At 40.5% G+C, this 24,059-nt stretch overlaps 2 protein-coding genes and 1 long non-coding RNA gene across 5 annotated transcripts; 1 reads left to right on the forward strand and 2 right to left on the reverse strand.

Annotated features, from left to right (window-relative positions):
* Window positions 1-1,618: 1,618 nt before the first annotated feature.
* Window positions 1,619-18,251, reverse strand: LOC136447985 (inositol polyphosphate 1-phosphatase-like). 2 transcript variants are annotated; one of them, XM_066447151.1, is made up of 6 exons: window positions 18,140-18,251; window positions 9,442-9,613; window positions 7,329-7,554; window positions 6,153-6,417; window positions 5,009-5,183; window positions 1,619-4,616 (listed from the first exon to the last, which is right to left on the reverse strand). In XM_066447151.1, the coding sequence occupies exons 3-6, from the start codon at window positions 7,551-7,553 to the stop codon at window positions 4,100-4,102; spliced, it is 1,182 nt and encodes a 393-aa protein (XP_066303248.1). In that variant the 5' UTR covers window position 7,554; window positions 9,442-9,613; window positions 18,140-18,251; the 3' UTR covers window positions 1,619-4,099. The 2 variants fall into 2 exon arrangements, with proteins under 2 accessions (XP_066303248.1, XP_066303249.1); XM_066447152.1 differs by lacking the exon at window positions 9,442-9,613 and having other exon boundaries at window positions 18,140-18,207.
* On the reverse strand, window positions 13,654-18,119 carry LOC136447986 (iron-sulfur cluster assembly 1 homolog, mitochondrial-like). 2 transcript variants are annotated; one of them, XM_066447155.1, is made up of 2 exons: window positions 17,997-18,119; window positions 13,654-15,428 (listed from the first exon to the last, which is right to left on the reverse strand). In XM_066447155.1, the coding sequence occupies exon 2, from the start codon at window positions 15,405-15,407 to the stop codon at window positions 15,021-15,023; it is 387 nt and encodes a 128-aa protein (XP_066303252.1). In that variant the 5' UTR covers window positions 15,408-15,428; window positions 17,997-18,119; the 3' UTR covers window positions 13,654-15,020. The 2 variants fall into 2 exon arrangements, with proteins under 2 accessions (XP_066303252.1, XP_066303251.1); XM_066447154.1 differs by having other exon boundaries at window positions 17,970-18,110.
* Window positions 18,252-18,496: 245 nt separating the features above from the next.
* LOC136447987 (uncharacterized) lies at window positions 18,497-23,030 on the forward strand. The gene is made up of 3 exons (XR_010757820.1): window positions 18,497-18,973; window positions 20,063-20,752; window positions 20,784-23,030. It is a non-coding gene; the product is annotated as an uncharacterized lncRNA (long non-coding RNA).
* Window positions 23,031-24,059: the final 1,029 nt, after the last annotated feature.

Here is a 24,059-nt window from a genome sequence, read left to right on the forward strand (position 1 = left end):
TTATGTTTTGATTTTGCATTTCTACGGTTTGACGGAGGTGGGCGGGGCTATGGTATCGGTCTATTTACACTAGGCGCGTGAAACTAAAAGATCATCATGTAGCTTATTTTTGTGCCGCTTTTGAAAACTTTTGATAAGAAATCCGCATGCAAATGTGGTGAACGGTGGCATTTAATGTCAACTTCATAAATATTACAGCAACTAGAATATTTCCAGTTTTCAAGCCTCATAAAATGCTCTGGGTGCCTTTAATTAGGTTCCGGATTTCGTTTCTCCCAGTTCGGATATGTTACGGATTCGTTGTCGGATCCGCCTGTTTCTTTAAACAACATACAGAAATACGACAGTTACTGCATGTATCCATGTAGTGAGGTTATAGCATTACGTACAGAGGTCCGTGTTACACACTACAGCTTAGCTCATCTGGCAAAGCGTAGCACTACTCACCCAGAAGATTCGGGGTTTGTGTCCGTGCGTGGATTTTTTTCTTTTTAGATATTGAATATCGAATATGTATATTGATATTATATTAATCTATCAATATCATATTTATGAATATCATTTTTTTATCTTTTCATTAATAAATAAAGAAATATTTTATATTTGTTATTTTTAAATTTTCATTTAATATATACAAGGCCTTTGTCTTATGAACAGGACTTAATAGATTCCAAACCCGGCATTCGAATTTTTCTGTTCGGATGGAAAATACCGTGCAGCGGCTCCTATGCGCGGTAAGATGATTCTTGCAAAACACTCGCCACTAAACTTGATGTTGTTTGCAAAACAGCGATCCTTTGTTACAGTAGCAAATGCTCCATTGTTCAGTATCGACTTCATTCAGACAACACGGACGTGGAAAGTGACGCCGCTCGGCACAAAAATATGGGAATTTTCATGAATTTTAGCAAAATTAGAAATGTTGTAAATGCGGAAACCAGAATAATACGGATGAGGTAGCTGTTGATTTGTTTGACATTTGGTAGTCATTTTAGATAGAACCTTAGGTGTTATGAACTTCTATTTCACTTAATTACCATAGTGCTGATGTATCAAAGGTGCTTTTTCAAATTTTATGTTTTATTGCGTGCCATGTACATAATTACATTGATAGCTTTTATAATGAGCCTATTGTACATTTTACAAATAAGTGCAAGTTGTAGGCCAAGACCAGCTTTTTCAAAAGCACTTAAGTTAAGTGACGTAAGTTCAAAATTGCTTTCCCCAATCTGCCTTTCTCTATTAAAACAGTACTCATTTCCCAAAATGACAATTTTTCTTATAGACTCAACAGCCCTTGAGTGACTTCCTCTGGCAGATTTTACTTCAAGTAAAGGGAAAAGACAATTCACACTGATAAACGTAGCCGAAACGCCAGCTTTTTTGAAAAGCTCTTGTTTCGGATTCCTTCGGATCTTAGGGTTCCGGATAACGTTTCTCCTCATCGGATCTGTTACGGATTCGCCACTAGTACTGGACTGCTGGTGGAATGTCTATTAGAACTTGGAAGTCCTGACAAACCCCTGAGAAATCTGGAATAGTGTCTTTGGTGTCATTTATTTCTTGCTTTTGTTGGCATTTCAAAACATGCCACACTATGCAATAAAAATGCAAACAATGACTGTAGTCATGTTTTATTATAAACGGATAAAGGTTAATCGTAGAAGTACCTCGTCTTTCCACATATAAAATACTGCCAGATCCATGTTCTTGTCTTACACAGATTATACCATCAATACGAAAATAGTAGTCTTACTCTAACTTAAAAGCTTACAAGTACTTTATAATTTTACTGCACTGACCAAAGACTGCATTGACTATAGTCATGGATATCTAGCTGACAAAATACATGTAACTAAACTAACAGTATTTTTTTTACACAATGATAAAACAGACCACGATCATCAGTGCCCCAAAATCTAAATGAACAAGGACGAGTTTTGTGTGGAGCTCAAATTAGAGACCATTGTCTCTGTGTGCCTTTGTTGCATCCCACAACCAGCCCTGTAATGCCATTGACAATGTACTGACTGTTTCTAGCAACAACATACATGTATGATGCTGGTGTTAGGTTACACCGGCTATCGTATACAGATACAAATTTAGGCCTATCTTCACACTACATTGAACAAGGAACATTCATATTTTTACTTATTAATCTGATAGTTTACCCCAGGTGGCAACGTGTGGAATTTGAAGTTCATTCTGTCAAATTAACTTACAGTAAGTATAACAATAATCGTTTACTTGCAAATACATGCCTGAAGGGAAATCACGGTCGTGTGCATGTACTGTAATACAGAATAAAGATAATAAGTACAGTGATATTAAAAGACGATACCTATACTAAGATATTAGTAACATACAGAGTTATATGTAACTTGGGCAAGTAACCAGTTTTTTAAGGTTACAGGTGTTAGGATGGGGGTGGGGAGGGGGTCTGTCAAGCTACTGATCTCAATGGCGTCACAGCATTACAACCAACTCTTTCCATTTTTACACAATTCCTCTATAACCCATAAAGCATAAAACATCAAAAAGCTCCACTTAATTTTCAATTTGATGATTAGTCTTCCATTGTGGTGAACTACTAGTATAATAATGGTTAATTGTCAAAGTCTCACTTGTCCAACAGCTTGCAGCCATGACATGGCTGAATTGACATACGGACATCACATATCAATTATACTGAACGTTAATAATGCAGTAAACACGTTAAAATTACAAAACACTAATACATCAAACATAGTTAAAAATACTGAGGATAAACTGAGTAATGGCAAATAATCAATTACTTCCTTTCACAACATTGGTCCCATTGGGTTGACAATAATAATTATTTATCTGGACCCTTTACATTTTTGGGCATGTCTTTCAAGAATCCATAATCACATTGATTTTTTTTTACCTTACCTAAAGTTACACTGTAATACCAGATAAAACATTTCCACAATCATTTGAAACAAAACATTATGCAATCTGAAAACAATTTTAGAATCTCCATCTTCCTTCCTACCATGTATCACGATAACTGGAACATTTAGTATTATACTTTCTAGATGATCCAAATTACTAATTTCAACCTTTGACCAAATTGGAAATCCAATCCATTTTAACTCTGTCTCTGGCTTATTCCCCGTCGTCGAGGATTAGTGGGAAGGGCTGGCCCTCTGATGGCTGAACAGTCCTATCCTGGAGTGGCATGCTCGCCCGCATCTCTCGCAGATGAACTGGGCCTATAGGCTGGTGGATTCTGAGCAGCCGCAAATTAACTACGTACTGCATTGTAAAACTACTTGCCTGCAACACCTGGCTCACAGGACAGCAAAATCCCCAGATTGTTTGTCATCTCAGATCTAAACTTTCTAGTCTAAAGTTTCTAATATAGTATATAGTCATGACATACACTGGGCATAGCCCTAGATACATAGATGTGGGCATATTTAAAAGTGCAGCCTTGATAACATACAATGTCATATATAGAATAGAAAATTAATGATATTAGAACATTAACTTAGCAGAAATAGAGCACTCCCTTCCCTCATACTGAAAATTAGAAATATTTACCATATTCTGAACCATGTAGAGGACCAGGTTTTAATATGGTGTTGTTTTCTTTACTTCAGTGGAAACAAGTTTGACCTCTGAATTTGCTGATCCTTTTTCTGATTTCAGCTTTACTTCCCGATTCTTGTGGCACAACTGATTCCAACTTCTTGTCTTGTTCAACTCTCCAAATAGTGTATCCATTGACTGTGATTTAAGAATACATGTATGTGGGGTTTGTACCAAAGACCAAGACTTCTATCTAATTTTTGGTCCTGCTGTTGTGAACTCATCATCTGACTTATCAACTTCCTTTAATTTCATCACATGACAGCTGAGTTACCCCTTCAACTTATAAAAGTTGATTTCCAAGGGGGCCCAACACAATTCAGTCGAGAAGAGATAAAACTGGAGGACATTCAGTGAAACAAATAAAATCCAATTTTATGATAAACATACTAAAGACACACCACTGCCAAATACAGGCATCTGTACCTCTGACCGATAGCCAATCACAGTGCATGGGCATTTAAGTATGGTTCTATGACATAATCTATTCTAATGAACAAAAGGCTCTTGGTACATTAAGTGCACACTCTGGAGACCAGTAAGCTAACAACCCCCCCATGTTCCCCCATGTTGTACTACCTGAATCTGGTTGGTTGTATCTAATTTGCAACTGTTTTAAGTCCACCTCTCCAGGCTCTTGTTTACCGGTAAACAACTTAATTGTTGCATCTAGGTCCACCATGCCCCCTCCCAGTGCCCTTAGGATGGCATGAGGCCCACATGTGTCCCACTTGTAGGTAGAGGACTTGGTCAGCACGTAGGCATCCACCAGACGGTCGATCACACACAGCATCTTGTACCCGGCACCATTGGCATAGCAAAGTCTGTGGCCAGCCCTGCTCAGGAGAGACTTCATGTCGTCTGACTCACTCTCACTCAGCACCACAGAGGGAACCCTGTTAGCCTCTGATTGGTGGGACTGTTCTGTTGCCATGGCGTCCATGAGTGAGTGACAGCTGTACCCGTTGTAACACAGGCCCCACAGGTGCCTACTCTTCCACCTGGTGGATATGGAACATCAAGATTCTTTAAACTACTCGTGCAAGTTAGTTCAGTTCAGTTAGAAACATAGATAAACATAATATTATAATCATTATCATTTAGCCAGATGACGTCAACCAATCAGAAGTCCCCATTCTATATCGGTAATGATGCAGTAGAAGTGCCACAAGTGGTGAATAAAAAAATCTCAAGTGGTCAATTATTACAGTAAATGACCTGTTCCCTTGCTCCATTATGTAGGGGGAGACAACTCTTTTTGTTAATGTTAATAGCACTGTAAATTAAATAATTCTTTGTTAAAAAAAAATCTTGAGTCTTAAAATAAATCAAATCTTCTGTAAATACCGAACCTCAATCTGGGTCTCATAATCTGGGCAGCTTTGGGTCTCACCTGAGAGTTTCTTGGTCCTTATGGGCAAATGGTTGATTGATGACTCCCATGACAGGCAAGCCTGACTCCCGATCAAAAGCACCAATGAGAACAGTGCAGCACTGCAGGCCGCGGTGAAACACGCCGTCCGTAGCTTTCTCGTCCTCCGCACCTCGGATGTACTCTGCTGTAGAGTCTAGTTAGAACAAAATGAGTTCAGTAGCTAGTGTCAGTGGCTTCAAGTTTAGGCAGTACTGTAAAAGGGGAAATTTTAATTCTGTGGTAGACCAGGTAGAGAGAAAATGGGTGATCATGGTGGTCTCACAAACATGTACATTTGCAACTGACACTGCTATGCAGAATCTTACTGTACAGTAAAAGGAAACTGAAATGTTTATGGTGATTTTAAGTTAGCGGTGAAGAAGTCACCATGAGAAACGCAAACATAAAACTACAGAAAACATTGCTCCTTTTACATGCTAAGCCGCATCACTGGATCATTGTTGTTTGTACGAAATGTTTAGCATTAACGTTTAGTTCAGATAAACTCACGGGGTAATATTAACTCAAGACTTTTAAAAACGGTGTATTTAGGGATATGTGCTAGATGCAACATCAGTTATAACGCCAGCAATGCAAACCTGATAGACTAACGTATTCAGAACACTGTCTGAAAAGCTTCGATAACCAATGCATTAGAAGATGGCAACGTCAAAAACTCTCCCCCCCCCCCCTTTATTGACACAGTCTGAGGGCTTTGTGGGAGAATCACACTACATGGTTTGTAAGACAAATGTCACATCCAATTCCTGCTAAACACAATTGTTTAAAAGACAACTTATTGCAATCTCTTTTGCTAACCTGCAACGGGACTCTAAGTGTGATTAATCATCAAAACGCCTCTTTGTTGCTGCAACCTATAGTTACGGCACTACAGTGAATTTCCCGTCGCCATATTCATTACCCAGAATCCTGCTATTCAGCAGACGACAAAAGTTTGTGAAGAACACATTTTTGTCCAAATGTTGTGTGTTCTAGTGGACTGAGAGCGATTGCAACACCTGTAAAGATAGTGCTACAGAAACAGCAAGGGAACTTGCTGCCCTATGTGCCTGGTGTCTAGGCACTAGTACAAGGATCTGAATGAAGGAACGAACCGTCTTACCGATAGGGTCAATCCATATCCCCAATGACTCCACAGAGATGTCACTAGCAGCAGCTGTCAATCTCTCATCCCTCTCCATGGCGACCTCCCAGTGCACTGCTTGAGCCAGTAATGTTGCAGCATGCTGATTCCCGTCCAGTACAGTGCAGAGCAGGTCTGCTGTCTGCTGTAGGGACGGCTGGACCTGCACTGTGACCGTCTCTCCCAGCTGGTTAGTGAACGTGTTGTCTTCTTCACCATGGATGTGGTCAATGATGGAAGGGAACTGGAGATGCACCATAAAATAAAACAATTTCAGCAACGCATTATCCATTAAGCCATACTGATTTGATTATATGGATGACATTCTCTGAAGACCTGAAAACTGATTATGTGCATACAAAAAATAAAAGTTGGGCCAAGAAGGTTTTACAAATGACTCAACTTACAGAACACGGTATAACAGACCAAAAATAAATTCCATATTTTTATTCTTTCACATTTTCTTGGAAGACTTTGGAAACCTCCACTCTGGCTCAAAATCTGTTTCGCTCAAGGAATAACTTTACACCCAAATCATACATTTTATGATAGGAAGAGAGGAATTCTATGACATTGATATCCATTTTCTAATATTTTTTGCAACTTACAGTCTATATATAATTTTATATTGCAGCTTTTTTGTCTGATTCACAGTATGATCTCAAACTTTTTTTGGAAAGGGACAAAAATTGAAGACATATTAAATTGGAATCACATATTGAATTAATTGCTTTGGAAACAGTTTCAACTTCTCCACAATACATGACATAAATCCATACATGTTTTCCTTTCTGTGCTTAAGGCGGCGTCACAATTCTTGCGAGCGTCGGTCGACTTTGTAGATCGCCCGAAGCTCGCCGAATTTCAAAATCACCCGAGCATCGACCGTATTTTCGAACACTTAAAACTAAAAATCCCCCATGAGATGGTATCATCTCTTGGACATGGACGAAGTCAGTATCGACTTACCTGGTAAAAGGCCAATACATGTATTTGGATCAACTTTTATTTCTGAAAATCGCCCGAAGCCCGCGTAATCAACAGGACGTCGGCCGTACTTCGGCCGAAAACGCACATTTGAAGCTCGCCAACACGTCGGCCGAGCTGAATTTGGTATTTGTGACGGGGGCTTTAGGACAGTGGAGGATTACCCACCTGTTTGCCAAGGTCATGTTTGATCATCTCCTGTATCAAGACATCTGCCAGCGTCTTAAAGTCCTGCTGGAAACGTTTGTTCTTGGCTGTACCCGTCTTTTCCTCCACCAGTAGCTCAAACAGTGCGTGCTCGGAGCGGACGGTTCGCGCCAGGTGAGCAGCTTTCTCTGACACGCGGATCAAACTGGTGAGGATGTCTGCCATCTTAACAGTCGTGTCGGTCATCCTGTAACCAAGGAGACAGTTGTGTGACTAAAGAAAAGGGGATTTTTGTTTAAATCTTTGCATGTCGGCAATTATTGAGGTCCTGATGTTTTTTGCACCGTAGCAGTATTTTCAAGTAATGCAGAATTATAGAACGACACCCCTATCATTAAAGCATTGAACATCTGTTGGTCGCCTCATGGAACCCTGTGCAACAAAAGTTCTAGGTTTAAATGGACAACATAGAAACATAGTCAGTGGCCAAGATAAAATTCAACTTAAGACATGTACAATGGCAAGAATCTCTGACCACACAGCTGAAGGATAGACCGGAGTGTTTGATAATACCCACCTCAACAGACAACTGAACACAAACAGTTATCGAGCTGAGAAAGTCACCGGAATAGACAGAACAAACTTGTCCTTGAAAGATCTTCAGTTGAATTGTAGAAAATATCTTTCTATGTGGCAAATACAATGGCTGAACCGGTTGTTCGAGTCACTACATCAAGCTGACAATGCCTGAAAGTGCTCCTGGAGGGAGCATTATCTATCACATATTTGAACCTGATTTGAGTAGAAAATGCTTTTAACTTATTGATGCCATCAGTTTCAGAGTGGCCGTCAATGGGAAATGTCCACTAAGCGCTGTTTAAATCTCGCTGAAGCTGTGGCACTGCGGCCGAGAAATTTGACAGAACTCACAACAAATTTCTTCAATAAAAAAAAGTTATATTCTTTGTGTTTTGTTGCCTTTTTAGTCATACTAACTTGTACATTTTGCATGATATTCCACCAATGTGCCGTGGGTCCAGTGAAATACCCACTTACGAAATGCTAATGTACACCACTCATTCCAATCTAGGAATGCACTAATGTACACGGCTCACAGAAAGCTAACAGCTCTCAAAAGTCCTGTCGAGAAGGCTGTACTGTCATTTGCTGTACTGATGACCCTTTAGTGATGATGGAATTACCACTGATTACCGCAACAAGGCTATTTTCATCCCTCTTAACTCCTTCTAAAAATAGAGCTGCATGGAAAATCAATTTAGAAAGGATAAGGGGAGGGGCACTTCTGAACCATCTTAAGGTCGCAGAACACAGTATTAATGGGCGACCCCCGTGGACAATAGTAGTTCGGGTACGAAGTAGTGCGTCACATTGCTTGAAAAGGCCGTAGTTTTTTTTCTGTGCACGTTAGCGAGGCTGAAACTGTGGTGAATGGCAGAGGAATACGTCAGTTTTGAGACAGTACAAGTTTGATTACGATGTTTGTTCGGTCGGGTTGGATTCGCGCCTGGATATTGTGACCACCCGACTACTGTGAGTCGCCTGCAGTACGTTGACCTCCGCTGGGGGTCATATCAAAGTGGCTTTTAAAAGAGAACGAGCCGGCAAATTTAACCTCATTTTGCAGATATTTTGTAGATTGAACCTTGAAATCAAACATATAAAAATCTTGCACCCTAATTGTGCACCTTTCTATAAATTTTCAAGCGTCGAAGCTTCTCACCTTGGGATCCTTAACTATATAAATCCCAGGAGAAATACTGTGGTCTGCAACCTTAACCCCCAGCGGGGATTGGCCATAAACGTTGCATTCGGTCAAATTTTACTGGCGTATCAGTAATTGACGTCGACTCACTTGAAATCGGTCATTTTCGTTGCCGCCAGACCGGCCGTTGCCTCTAAGACCGCCCCCTATCCTTAACTATAGGACTTGGTGTGGACCCGGACACCGCTTCTTCCCCCCGGAAAGTCTCGGTGACATGACAGATTCGAACCCGGGACCACTTGGTTCTGAGCCGAACGCTCTGCCGTTACGCCACACGACCCCACATTGATGGTCTTTTACTGTCTGTAATAAGACAACATGTACATGTACCAGCTCATTTTTACAATGTACCTTCAGTTGTTGATAGTCTTCCCCTAGCCTGTTCATCTGACGGTCCCAGGACCACCCATCAATGTGTACTTGACTCTTGATGACAGGACCTTGCTACAGGAGCTGGTTTACAGATCTGTGTTGGAGAGGCAGCAATCGTCCTGATGATACTCGGCAAGCTATCGATGGAGACCTGGAAAACCTCAGAGAAATAAGGTAGTTGACACGAGTTATATTCAGACTAAAAAGTGTACCATGAGAGTAGAACATTCGTCGTTAACTCATTATCTTAAAACAATGGGAAATACCATTGGTAATGTTCCAGAAAAGATCTAGTAAACAATGCAGGGCTTGAAAAACCCAACTGCAACCTGAAGATAGCATGCAATTTTGCAGGTTGAAAATATCAGGCTGTGCATTATCAATTATCATTTTAATTTGGATTATCATTATGAATTACAACAGTTACTTAGTTATTAGTCATTTAGAAGCATACTAAGTAGTCTGGGTGCCATCTGATAACTACTGGGTTTCCAACAGTCGCTTTCCTGAAAAAACAGGGAAGCAAGTGTAGGAGCCCCAACATTAGTAATCGGATGGCACCCAGGCTAATTACTATAAAGGTCCCTCTTCTCTTGACAGTGCTGAATATATCTACACAATATGTCCCATGGCAAGCGTCATTGTCAAGAGAGGCTGACTAAAACCTAGATTTGCAGTTCATCGTTCTTGTAGTGTCTGATATCAACACAATACTCAATCACACATTGATGAAATTTCATTGCATGTTCCTGAGCACTGATAAAGCAACTCAATTTAAATTGCATCTTTAAAACTAAAAGGTAACAGTTCCATTCTCTCAGCTACCCTTTGTATGATGATATTAAAGCCTGCAGGCCAAAAACAGTGCTCTGCTTATGGGGGGGGGGGATAATTTATTCTTTATATTATTGAAAACGCAGGAATATTTCAGCTAATAGAAGAAAAAAGATTTTCAAGCCTTGTGATATATTACTACTAAGTACAGTCAAACTTGCATCCAACAACCAGTCAAGGGACCAAGGAAATGTGGTTGTTGGCTGGAGTTGGCTGTTGGATAAAACTGGGGTCGGTTTGCTGATTTTGTGGGCATAAATGATAAGCTGCATAAATACTACGCACGTATAGCACTTATCTGCCTGTTATGCATATAAAATTACAAGACAAGTGAAGAAATACTGTAACAGTACATACAAGAAAAAACAAACTAAACTGTTGTTGTCTACAAGACTACAATGCACTGTCGATTACATTGCCAATAAACGTTAACATAACAAAAGATTTTTCGGGTACATGTACAAAACCTTTGTTGTACTTACAATGAATGCTTACATTGAGATTCTTGTCTCCATTGTTCTACATTTATTGCTACATTTGAATTCACTTTGTTCTACTTTTGTTGCTACATAAACACAAGCTTGCCGTCGACTGTAGATTCTTTTACTGAAATGCTCGCTGGACTGATTGCCGCTGTCAATCATTTTGTTGTTGAATGGAGTGTAAAATCTGCACATTATGACCCCTGAGGCCCTGAGGAAGTGGTTGCTGGTTGAAGCCTGCAGTTGGTTGCTTGAAAGAGTTCACTTACTTTGTAAAATCGGATGGGACTGTCTGAATGTGGTTGTTGACAAGAGTTGGTTGTAGGATAGAGTTGGTTGGATGGACAAGTTTGACTGTACTTCCGTGAAAGATGGAGGTGATATTTCAGGCAGTGTCTGAATGTGTGTGAGTGAGTTTGTGTTTGCATGTGTCTGTCTGTTGGTGAACAAGATAATTTAAGAACAGCTGGATGGATTGGTTTCATATTTGGTGTGTTGGTAGGTTGTGACAAGAACTGGAAATGATCATTATCATTATGTTTTGGAGCCCCTGGTTCTTTCCTTGGTACTGCAGCGAAACTTCCGGTTTTGATATCTCTTGCTCTGGACAAGCTATGGTCGCAATTTTTGGGAGGAAGTTAGCTCTTGTAATCTCCAAACAGACCTAAAGGTTGCGAAGACCATAATACTAGTATCCAACTGGCAAAGTTTTTATTGCAATACATACTTCTTCTGCCAGTTGGATACGGTCTTTGCAACCTTTAGATCTGCTTGGAGATTAAGCTCTTGTGCATGGGAACAACATAGGTTTGAGCCCCCTAGCAAGGCTTTTTTGGTAAAATATTTGAAAGAGGGTAACTCAAGAAGGGTTGATGGCATCAACCCTTTTTGAGTTACCCTCTTTCAAACTCGATGGATTATCATGATTTTTGGTAAGTAGGCATCTTTAGTGATGATTGGCATACTCATTAGAGACAATCATGAACATCAGGAATTACTTTGCATAACTGACGAGGAAAAATGTGTTCCATGATCATATCAATATTTAAAACATGTGACATATGTAAGTGAGAGAGGCACATTGACAGATTATGCAAATAAATACCTGATTTGCATAATGAATGAGAAAACAATATAACTCTATGTAGGTAAATGATAAGAAAAGCTCAAAATATTTCATGGAGGTATGACTAAGACTGTAAGAGGTCCCCGAATTACGATTTATCTGGAGGGTACTCAAACACTTCATGACATAAAATTGATGAAAATATATTTCCGTAAGATTAAAGTTAAAATTACAGATTTAACTTAACAACCAAAATTAACAACATGGGATCCCAAACAATAAGTGGGTTGGAAAAGAATTTGAAGTCGGAGAGAGCCCTATCGACAATACAATCATGGATTGAGAAAAAAGGATCTGTAGAACCAGAACACTTGCTTCTAAGGTTCAGTCCCCCTTCAACAAATAAAATCAAAGTTTTGAATCTATTTAACTATTGACTAATTGAGACTTATATTGTGGACCAAATTTTATTGCATCTGCATGCTGGAAACCAACTTTGTTGTTCATCACTTTGGATTGTCTTGTTGCAAATTTTTATCTTTTTTTTTCTTTCAATTTACTGGAGCCCAGTATACATGGTTACGTCATCTATCTTTAGTTTACTCTTTCTGCACTGTGGGAATATTAGGTTTAGCCAGAACTGAATGGCTAACTGGCTAGGGAAGGTTGAGAGGTCTCGTTCTATTCCTGGCATTCCTGGCTAGATGCTGTGTCCGTGGGAAAGGCACTTGACACGAATTTCCTCACTCAACCCAGGTGCAAAAAAAATCGACCTTGACCTTTCTCCTCCCCACACCTACCCACATACCAAATATCATTTCAATCCATCCACGCGTTCTTCAGTTATGCTGATTTTAAGCGTCCGGTGACACATACATACAAACACGGTGACACAAACATACACACACGCGCACACACACGCAAAGACACTAACTTTGCGTGATTTGCACTTCAGTGTGTACATCTCTGTCCAACCTACCTGTGTACCAAATAACATGAAAATCTGTTGTTCCTTTCTTCAGTTATTCCCCTTTAGAACATTTTTACAAATAGGCCATTGCAGTTCCAGGGACACAAACCAGGGGGCCCCAAATCGACCTTGACCATTCTCCTCCCAGCGCATACCCACATACCAAATATCATTACAATCCATCTACACGTTCTACAGTTATGCTGACTTTAAGCATCCGACGACACACATGCAAACGATTTACCTCCTAACTTATGCAAATTCGGTCTCATTTGCATAGTTTGCACTTAAGTGTGTACAACTTGGTCTAACCTACCTGTGTACCAAAGAACATGACGATCTGTCCATCCACTCTTCAGTTCTTCTACATTTAAGATTTTAACAAATACGCCATTGCAGTTCCAGTCACACATGCCAGGAAGCCCAAAATCGACCTTGACCTTCCTCTACCTGACACCCACCCACATACCAAAAATCAATTCAATCCATGTACAGGTTCTACAGTTATGGCGACTTTAAGCGTCCGGTGACACAAACATACACACAGACACCAAACGCAAGCAAAACAGTATCTCATGAAAAAGCCTTTTTTCATGGAGATAACAAACGTGTACCTGACTTTGGTTGGGGAGGTAAAGGCGGTGGAAGGAGAGGGTTGGGCTTCACCTTTCGATACCATGTCCTATACACAGTGGAAAACAACACACTGCTCCTACGGCCTCAAAAATGCTATGGGATTACCTTTACCTCAATTACCTGTGGGAACATTTTGTTGTCTGTTCTTATATAGGACAGCAAGAAGACACTGTTTTCTAAACATATCAGGGAAAGGTCATGTCTGAGATCCAACTTGACAGTTTTAATTTAAATCAGAACTGAACACAAAAATCTCCACTGTCCTACAAGCTTGTATAATCAAGCTGCAACACACTTAACAATGGTCAATTGTATGGTCAATTGTATGGTCAATAAACATCTAGGTAAAGTGTTAACGTTAACACATCATGGGTACAACTACCTCAGGTACAGGCTAAGAACAATTCTGTGTTCTGTAGTGTGTCCTTCAATTCATTTCCACTAAAAGTCAATTTTTTTTCTTTTCCAAATTGATGTTAATGTGCTGGCTAGACACATTAGTAGCTACGATTGTTACAAAACTTCAGAAACCATCAGATTAATAAGAACAGCCTTCTTTCCTAGTTGCACAAAACAAACTAAAAAGAAAAATTGCATGAGAAAACCAGAAGGTGGGAGATGGCCAAATCGGCTCCGACAGTGCTTCATATGTGTAGTAAGTATGTGGAACTATGAACAGCCATATAATCAAAACTAAATTAGGGGGGTATTGATTATACTGGGTTTGTCCTAGTTCCACATACCACATATGATATACGATAGTTTGAGCCGATTTGGCCAACCCCCATCTTCCGACCTCTACCTGGTGTTCTTGTGCAATCTCTTAACAACAGACTTTAAGAATAGACCCAATATCTTCGTAGGATTGGTCTGACATTTCCTAAAGTTTGTAAGTCCACTCTACCTGCCAATGAGGTGCCTACTTCAAATTATTAGTCAAGGAAAACATCAAGCCAGGTAGAATATGGGGACCTAGCCAAAACTTGCATAAATCTATGAATAGACAGCAGCTGACTTGAGGCATATTTACACATATTGACCTTAGTTAATGTGTAGCATTTCAGAGCTCCTGAAATTAGCTATTTTTTGTCATCTCAATCCAAAAGTTTCCACAAAAATTCAAGAACTAAACAACTGACTGGTCAGAACTAGAAGGTATTTCTTCTAAACCAGTCAGGCCTTATGGTGTCCAGTCTGCAGCTTCATGGCGATGTTTTGAGAGTTGCCTTAATTTTAAGTTTACTTGAGACATCTGCATCCTAGTTAAAGAAGATCACTGATTTGACCAATAACGTTCCCTGTGCTCCACCCTGTTCCTTCTCCGTCCTGATGACAGTGAACTTGGTCTGGAGACAATAGTGTCTGTTAAAGTCACAGAATCCTCCTGCACATGGCTTCCACTGGAGTCTGCTGTTGTTATCTTGTCTTAAGCAGCCATCATCGCTTCTTCAGTATCAGTATCCAATTCTAAGTTACATAATATCATCATTGAAGGCTGCTCTTATTGTTCTGAGTAGGCATATACAATCATCAATAAAAATAAAAATGTCATGATGAAGAGATTCCTGCATCATACTGAGAAACTTTCCCCACAGCCACACGTTCCTTTAATGTTCGGGTTGTAGAAGACAAATTCTGACGCTAGTTTAGATTCCTGATAGTCCATCTCTGTTCCCAGCAGCGTGAGTTGTGCCTTTTTGTCGATCAAGACGGTCACGCCGTCTTGTACCACGACTTCGTCCTGCTTGTGCTTCTCTTTAGCGTACTCGATGGTGTAAGACAGTCCGTTGCAGCCTCTCGTGCGGACGCCGACTTTAAGCCCGATCATGTCCGGTCGACCGTCCATGATTGTTTGTACTTTCTTCACGGCCGCTTGCGTCAACACCAGAGCCACGCGCTGAGGGATGAGGCGTCGGCGGGTAGCGGCACGCACGGTGGCGGAGAGCGGTCCAGCCATGACGAGATACCAGGCCACCACCTGTGGCAGAAGTGCAGGAGATGGTTACCATGGTTACAGTCCCATCTTTATTTTTACAAACTTCTTGCTTTTCCTACAGTAGTGTCCACGTACTTGGCTCACGCTGTACAAAGCGCCTACCCTTACACAGCTGTCATGCAGATGGACACCACACCAGATCACTCTAGTTGGACAGATCCAAAGTTAGGCACACCAAACAGTACTGTTAGCATCTCAAACACTATAAGATCACCAAAAAATATATCTTATATATCTGAACAAAGAGCTAGTTGCTTCCTTAAACAATATTGTAGAAACTAATAAATATAGTATATTCTACCGAAAAAATTATAGTTACTGAGCTAAGCAAACTTTTTTCTGCCAAGATTGCCGCTTGATGTACATAGCAATAAGTTACTCATCTCCAGGCAGATGTTCGGGGACAAAATTGTAACAGGTTTGAAGTGTCTGACCTGGGGACTGGGCTGTCAGATCTTGGGGGCCAGTCAGAAATCGTTTAGATTTTGCCCCCAAAGATCTGCTTGGAGATGAATGAGACCTTTGTTGTACATGTTTGCCCCTGGGTAAAGGTACTAAGGTAAAGGTAATGGTAGTCCCATAGCCTTTTTGAGACCGTAGGGCCAGTGGGTTGTAATCCATTGTGTCTAGGACATGATATTGGAAGGCGGAGGCCTAACCCTCTCCTTCCACCACCTTTTACCTCCCCAACCAATGTCAGATGCACATTTTGACACCCGGGGCGGAGTGAGGAAAGTCATGTAAAGCGTATTTGAATCCTCAAGGGCACAACATTGGTGGCATGTGGGCATTTGACACCAAACTTTTTATTAACCGTCACCACCAAAAATATCCACACACGTTATTTTGGTGGGTATTGCTACTAGTATAATCGACTACATGTAGTTACTCTATAGTACGTGATCAAAATGATAAGCAAAGTACAAGTAGCAGTAGGAATAGTGGTATAAATAAGTGTGGTTTGGAGTGTGTGCTGCATTTAGATGAGGACCCTGTATGGGAAGACATTGCTGGAGGGAAGGGCTGAAATGCCATGTAGGAGAACCATGTTGGATGTCCAATTAATCCTTGTGATGTTACCCAGCTAGTGGTTTTGTTATGATCCTGACATAGTCTGACGGATCTCTAACACAGAAGGTGATGGCGGCTGTTCATGTCAGAGACTGTGCAGTGTGTAAACACCTCCACATTGAAAGGGATCCACCATATACATATCACCCCAGACTGACCTCTGCAGTATTGTGTAAGCAGAGTATTAGTTACAAAATCGCAATTTCTGTGGATGATTTAAAAAATCTACAGTACTCCTACATTTTATGGTTTGGTCAAGACGGGCAGCTGATGGTTTCAACATGGCCAACACATGATGATGTCACAAATCAACATGGCTGCGCCCGTTGACCCAAGGTAAAGCAGAACATTCTGTCAGGTTTTTGCAACCTGTGATAAATGTCGTTTGAACAGCCTGGGACAAGGTCACTGACAGCCCATAGACAATGGGGACAAGATAGCCGTGGCGACTAACGAAGGGAGTTTTTGCTTGATATTACATACACTATCCCTTCTTAGTCGTGGGCACGACACAATTTGACTTCTACTCGAGCGACGCCGGCCCTCTAACTTGCACGCCGGGCCCGATTCTTGTTCTCCCTGAACTCCCAACGCCCTTACCTGCGACGCCGGTCATTTAAGCGACGCCGGAAACCCCATGTTAATCCACAACAGGGCTTGATGCGGCAGAAGTCAATGGAAAACAAGATCGGGTCCACCATTTTTGGTTTGAAAATACAAAGAGAGTGACGTCATCGCGACGTCATCGCTTGTACAGCCTGATTGGTGCGTTTACTCACATGACTGGGCTTGACCAATCAGGTTGTATAAGCGATGACGTTGCGATGACGTTACTCTCCTTGCATTTTCAAACCAAAAATGGCGGACCCGATGTTGTTTTCCATTGACTTCTGCCGCATCAAGCCCTGTTGTGGATTAACATGGGGTTTCCGGCGTCGCTTAATTGACCGGCGTCGCAGGTAAGGGCGTTGGGAGTTCAGGGAGAACAAGAATCGGGCCCGGCGTGCAAGTTAGAAGGCCGGCGTCGCTCGAGTAGAAGTCAAATTCTGTCGTGCCCCACGACTAAGAAGGGAAAGTATATGTAATATCAAGCAAAAACTCCCCTCGTTAGTCACCACGGCTAGGGACAAGAAGGCACTGCACCGAGGAGATAGATGGCATTGTCTGGCAAGTTCTGGAGAGCGTATTTTGCTTGTAGTCTGTTACATAGCCCTCACATAAAGTCACAACATGTATGCAGAAGACTATAATTTTTATATTACTGTGAAAGGGGAAATATTCGTGTTGATAAAATTTCATATTAGGGAGGAAATGCAGTGTTGTTGGCGCAGTGGTTACAAGTTCACGGTTGAAACAAGGGGGTAAGAAAACGGAACAAAATTTTCCTGGTTGTTTTAACCGAGAAAATAAAACAACCACGAAGATTTCGCCTTTTACAGTAGATCTACCCACCCTCAAAGACTGAAAGAGTCAACATGCCTGTCTTGCCACTGCTGCCAAACCAGAACACCCATCTCTATCGTCCAGTCTACGGAACAGACAAAGTCAGCATCACCCCTGTCACATTGTAACTATATATTTCGTCGATCTATGAGATTAGAGTGTATTTTGGGGCCACTCACCTTCAGACACAAGGATAAGACAGTTCCAGCTGCGTCACCGACCTCCAAGGCTTTGCGTAACCAGTGGTACGTCATCAGAACTGTGCTAAACGTCCCCAGATCTGTGTAAAACGTCATCAGTATTGCTGCGAGTTAGGGTTATCCGAGGTCATAAAGCTCTCGAACCCAGGATTGATTGTTTCATAATATCATTTTCCTGAAACATCCAGCTCATGATGTATGAATGATTATAAAAATGTATCAAATTTACTAGAAAAGCTAGAAACCCCTTTTTATGGCTATCTTACTGTTAACAGTCATTTTTAACAACAAGTTCTGGATACGAGATCACAGGGTCAGAACGCAGAGACTGATGACGTCAGTAGATTACCGCGCAGATACTGACGACGTCACTCCCAGACAAAGAAGCTGTTGTCGTCTGTGCTGGTAAGGACTGAGGCACGACAGAAAACATATCAACAACCGTACAGATTTGCCGGATGAGAGCAAAAAAAGGATTTTGATATGTACCGAGGAAACTTCCCGCCAAACCCGTACGGTAGCGGTGTCCCTGGGTCACGCGGACCCCCGCCGAAGCCGTTTCCCTCCCCACGCGGACAGAGTTTTGTCCCGCATGGCGGACGGCCCCCTCCTTTCTTTAGATCTCCCCAGATGTTTCCCCCCGGTCACAGACAAGGGTACGGCCCTATGGCTAACCCACAGCCCCGATTTCGGCCGTGTTTCGGAGACGGACCTCCGAGGTCGAGTTTTGGGCGGGGGGGCCCTGCGTGGGGCAGGGGGAGGGGAGATCGGGGGCAGGGTGGGTCCAGACCAAAATTCCAAGAAAACTCGCAGGTGAGTAGGGACCCGTGTGCGGTTGATGGGTTTGGTTTATTTTCATAATCTAACCTTTTTATTTTTTGTTAACCTGGCGAAAAGTGATGCACGCGCAGATGTAAATTATCCATGATCAGGACGCCAAGTCTCTCCTGTATTACGTATAGTATCACTGAGGTATCAAGGTATGATTGGAGCCTGAATACCTGCTAAAATGGATTGTGTGGGCTTGCAAGGTACTGTCAAAGGGTAAATGTTCGCATTGGTTTTATGTTTGCGTTTTTCTCTTCACCGCCAACTTAAGTCAAAACCACTGAACATATTCTGTCCGCCAACCCCCTTGTTTCAACTGCAATCTTAAAACCAATGTGAATTTAATACCTGCAAACATTTCCCCTTTTACAGTAATTATGACCATCAAATTATGACATGACAGTGAACAACGCAACCAGTTCGGAAACTCGCACTGCAGCTAGCGAAAAATTGTTTGAGGATCAAACTGTGCTTAACCATTGTGATGACATGTGGTTGGAAGATATTACAATATTTTCTTCTACGGCTTTTTTAAGTATTTTTTTTTTTGAGCCACAGTGCTACAGTACCGGTTGCAATGTTTGCTGTGCCATAGTCATTATCTACCTTGCAACAAAGACCTTGAGTCGAAGAATTTTTGATGGTGCAATGTTCAGTAACAAGAGAAGTGTGTATATTTGGGGCATGTAATTGTAATGTGTTAATTGAATAATGCTATCGTTGTTGAAAATAGTCATAAGATGTTGTATTTTGTTTTTGGTGTCATACTCTGTTTTTGACAAACTAAGAACCATGTCTGTATCTTTTCCACATACTCTGAAATGGGGATACGTTGGGAGTTTCCAACAAACTTTGAAGTGCACAGAGTTCTAACATACTTTCAAACAAGTCAGTGTCGAAGAGATGTTATAAAACTTCTCCATGACTCTATGGGCAGCAACTAAAAGTTTCGCTGGTTTGTGATGTGCAGGAAAATTATTGATTAGAAATCTGCAAATGTGGAATGAACATATCATCATGCATAACTGAGCTAATCTAACATGGGTTAATAATTATTTTTCAAATCTTAAACAGGGGTCGAGATCAGGGCCGAGACATCAGGAGAGAGAAGTAAACTTTAGCCCTCAGAAGTATTACAAGCACAGCATGGCAGTGGACCCATGGCAAGGACTTGAACCAAAAGTCATGAACATCCCAGAAGCACAAAGGCACATAAAGGGGAAGAGTAGGCGATACTTTGCTTGTTGAATGTCGGGAGACATTGGATAAGGGTCATGACCTCTTGTGGAGGTCAGAGGGCAGCAACCTTTGACCTGTAAGTTCAGGTGACCAGGATATTCGAGTGCAGCTGTTTTACCCTTTGATGAGGGAATGGCATCAGTGGTCTTATTCTATAACAACCATGGACATACCTCAAGTCAGCACACAAATCTAACCTGTGGCTGGGAAAACACCATTTCAGCAATTGATCAGCTTTTTTGTGCAAGACACCAGAACAAAACTTGTGGACATTCATGTATGAAGACTACACATAAGTGCTGAATTGAGATCTGTATACATGTATTTTTTTTGGCGATGCTTCAGGGGTGGAGCCATTTTTCTTGCTGACATCCGAAGATCATTTGGTTTTTAAGATCAAAATCTTGACTCACTGATGGTTGTCTCGGGGTTGAAGTTATTGATGGTGAAGTGGGCATTGTAGTGCATAAATTATTCCCATTGTAGGATGTTGTGTATGCAAGGAAGCTTGAAAAATCTAGCTATGTATGCAAGGAAGCTTGAAAAATCTAGCTAGCCATCAACAAAGTAAATATAGATTACTACCTTTAGCCATTGCTTTTATTTTATCAGCCTCTGCAGCTTTGAAAGGACTTTTTTGGAGGTGCATGACCATTATTGTGTGGCAATGTATGGCTGTTGTTTATTTTATGATGATTGCTAATTGATTTGGCTGTTGACCGAGAAATTGCTTTGAGAAGCAAAAGTGGATTCAGTTCAGGCAAGCATCCCTAGTATACAATGGGTTATGCCATGGAGTAAAGGACTTTCTTGAATAGCCCTGTAGTATTGCACACACAACACAATGGGTTCACATGTAGTACTTTCGGACATCTCAAGATGGACATGTAGCGACAATCATATCTTAGTACATGTAGAACATAAGGTCCATGAAATAAGAAACTCCATACAAGATCATTTTTCTTAAACCATAGCAAAGCTGAACACCCTTTTCAGTTTCAGGACAGTTAGGCTATTTCTTTGATGTCTGGCAAATGTTCATAATCACTTTTACTATTAGTAATTACTCCATTATCAATAAGCAACAATTGATGTATAAAACATGCAAATGTCCTCTTATCAAACTGGATAAAAAAAGTTATATAGTAGTCAACCTATTTTAGAATGATGAGAAAGGCCTGTGATTCCTAAGAAATTCCTTCAGTCATGCATACCGACTAATTATTACAGAAGACTCTAGAGTGTAGCACCTAAAGTGACAATGTGCCTATTAATATGGCTTATAGTTATACAGAACAGCTGTTTGCAAGTGTGTGGATTCTGATCCATGACACTCAGAAGTCAAAAAATGATGAAAAAACGTGTCTTAACTTTCAATCCAAACCCCTGTCATTATGTTATGTGAGGAAACCAGCAGTGATGTCAGTTGATGCTACAATATGTTTTTCATGATTTTATTAAAAAGCAGAAATAAGATTAACTTGTAATTGTATTACAACAGATGAAGCTGCCTGGATACTTTGTCTAATACCTTTTTTTTACGAAAAAAAGGCCAGTAACAGCAAACAGAATTGTTCCTCATGGTTTAATTAAATTTCACATTGAGTGCTGTCAAGTGAATTTCAGTAGCCAATTATCCCTTGGTTGTCACAAAAGTTTATCTTGTTCTCAGACTGATATTAAACCAGGGTTATGAAACTTTTAAAAGCTATATGATGATCATTAAATTTCCAGAATTGTGTGTTTGAGTCATTAAAGTTGATCCATCCACTCATGTTACACAGCTACTCTGGTTTGGCAATATTTAGTATTTTCCTGTCTTGGAGAATAAGAATTTAGTGTTTGATTGAAGTTGCTTTAAGACATATTTGAAGATCATGAAATGCCCAAATTACATAACTCTTTCAAAATAGTGCTTAATGAAAATCGGATTCTAAACATTTGGTGAAGCGATTGAAAACTGTACAAGGGGTCTGAAAAACAGGGCAGCCAGTGTTGTCAGTGACAACAGCTATTTATACCACCCAAGTTGTAGAAAAAGATATAAAACAGTGATATAAAATATTGCAGTTTTATACCATCTTTGGTGACTGGCCCGAAATGATAAACATTTGTAGTCAGGTACATTATGTGTACTTATTTATAATCAATGCTAAGATGATCTTGTACTTTCCGTAAACAGTACTACAGTAACTGTATATCAGTCCAATCAGGGTTTCACTACAACAAAGATGGTGACTGTAAAAACAACATGACTTACAGCAAAATTGCTACATGTTTGTTGTGCTTGCCCACAGTGAAATAGCCTGGGTGCCATCCGGTTACTACTGGGGCTCCTACACTAGCTGCCCTGACAAAATCAGTGTAGGAGCCCCTGTAGTAATCGGATGGCACCCAGGCTAACTTTGAAAATACTTTTTGTCCAGTTGTGAATGTAAAGCAGGACGACCAATGTAAAAAAGGGAAACTGTGGTCATGTACAGTGTTTGGTAAGGTTAAATACGAGTGTCTTTATTCTGTCTGTTTGTTATACAGTCTTGCAGACTTAGCCTATGGTTTTAACTTGTTTCCTGTGTTTTTAACAATGTCAGGTCAGTAGAAATGTATGTTTATTGTAGCATGAAGTCCAGTGTGTAAATACGTGTAGTTGTGTGTGCACCTCAGTTTTTCAACATGGTTACCGTTAGTCACTGTGCCCATGGCTTGTTTACGTTCCTCTGTACTTTCCTGTAACATAAAAAGTCCTTTTTCATTTGTCGAAAATTGGTTCAAGACCGTGTCAAGAGATGGTGCTTTTAATCAGCATTATTGTAGACTCCTTTCATTTTGACATTGTTGACACTTTTCATTTTTGTGTTCTGTATTCAATTTGATAATTTTCAAGAGACATTTGGAAGACCAGGTAATCCCAACTCTATGTATGTTTTTAAAGGAAAGCTACACAAAAAATTGAAAATCCTACTATGCTATGCTTAATATATTCCAAAGTCAAATTCTTACTTAAAAAGTTAAAGTTGTTTCACATAAGTCTGTCATAGTTCTGGGATTTTCCACAGTTTGCAACTTATGCCGTGCTGACGCCTTCTCCGCACCTGATAATTGAATTATATGACGTCAGTGTTTCAAATTTTTCACCTGATGATTGAATTTTAGAACACTGACGCCATATAATACAATCAATAGGTGAAAAATTTGAAACACTGGCGTCATATAATTCAATTATCAGGTGAGAAGGCGTCAGCACGGCATAAGTTGCAAACTGTGGAAAATCCCAGAACTATGACGGACTTATGTGAAACAACTTTAAGTAAGAATTTGACTTTGGAATATATTAAGCATAGCATAGAAGGATTTTAAATTTTTTGTGTAGCTTTCCTTTAATGCATGTAATATGCAGGTAAAATGGACTATAGATGAGGAAGTGTTCTGAGAGTGCAAATTTCTGCACAGTGTCCTGTTAATTTAAGTTGAAGTAATCTGAAATGATAAAAGCAGGCCCTAAATTTAAGTGGATCTATCAAGGAAATCCCCCCTCCCCTTTTTTGTATTACCATGCACACATTCAACAGCAAAAACAACTACAAATCATAACCTTGACCTCTTAATGTAATCAACGGTCAACAGATATTTTGCAAAACGTGGTTAAATATACTTCAAATCCCACATTGTTTGAACTACTGTCAAGTGACTGCTCCTTGTCTGTCATCTGTAAATTACAGAATGTTATTGGGTGGGCTGACTACTCTCTCTTCACAGCCATGGACTGAATGAACATAGACCTGCCCACCTCTGTCAAAACGTAGGATTGCAAAATAACGGAGAAATGCATCAA

Source organism: Branchiostoma lanceolatum, chromosome 13, assembly GCF_035083965.1.
Source record: "Branchiostoma lanceolatum isolate klBraLanc5 chromosome 13, klBraLanc5.hap2, whole genome shotgun sequence".
NCBI classification, from domain to species: Eukaryota; Metazoa; Chordata; class Leptocardii; order Amphioxiformes; family Branchiostomatidae; genus Branchiostoma; species Branchiostoma lanceolatum.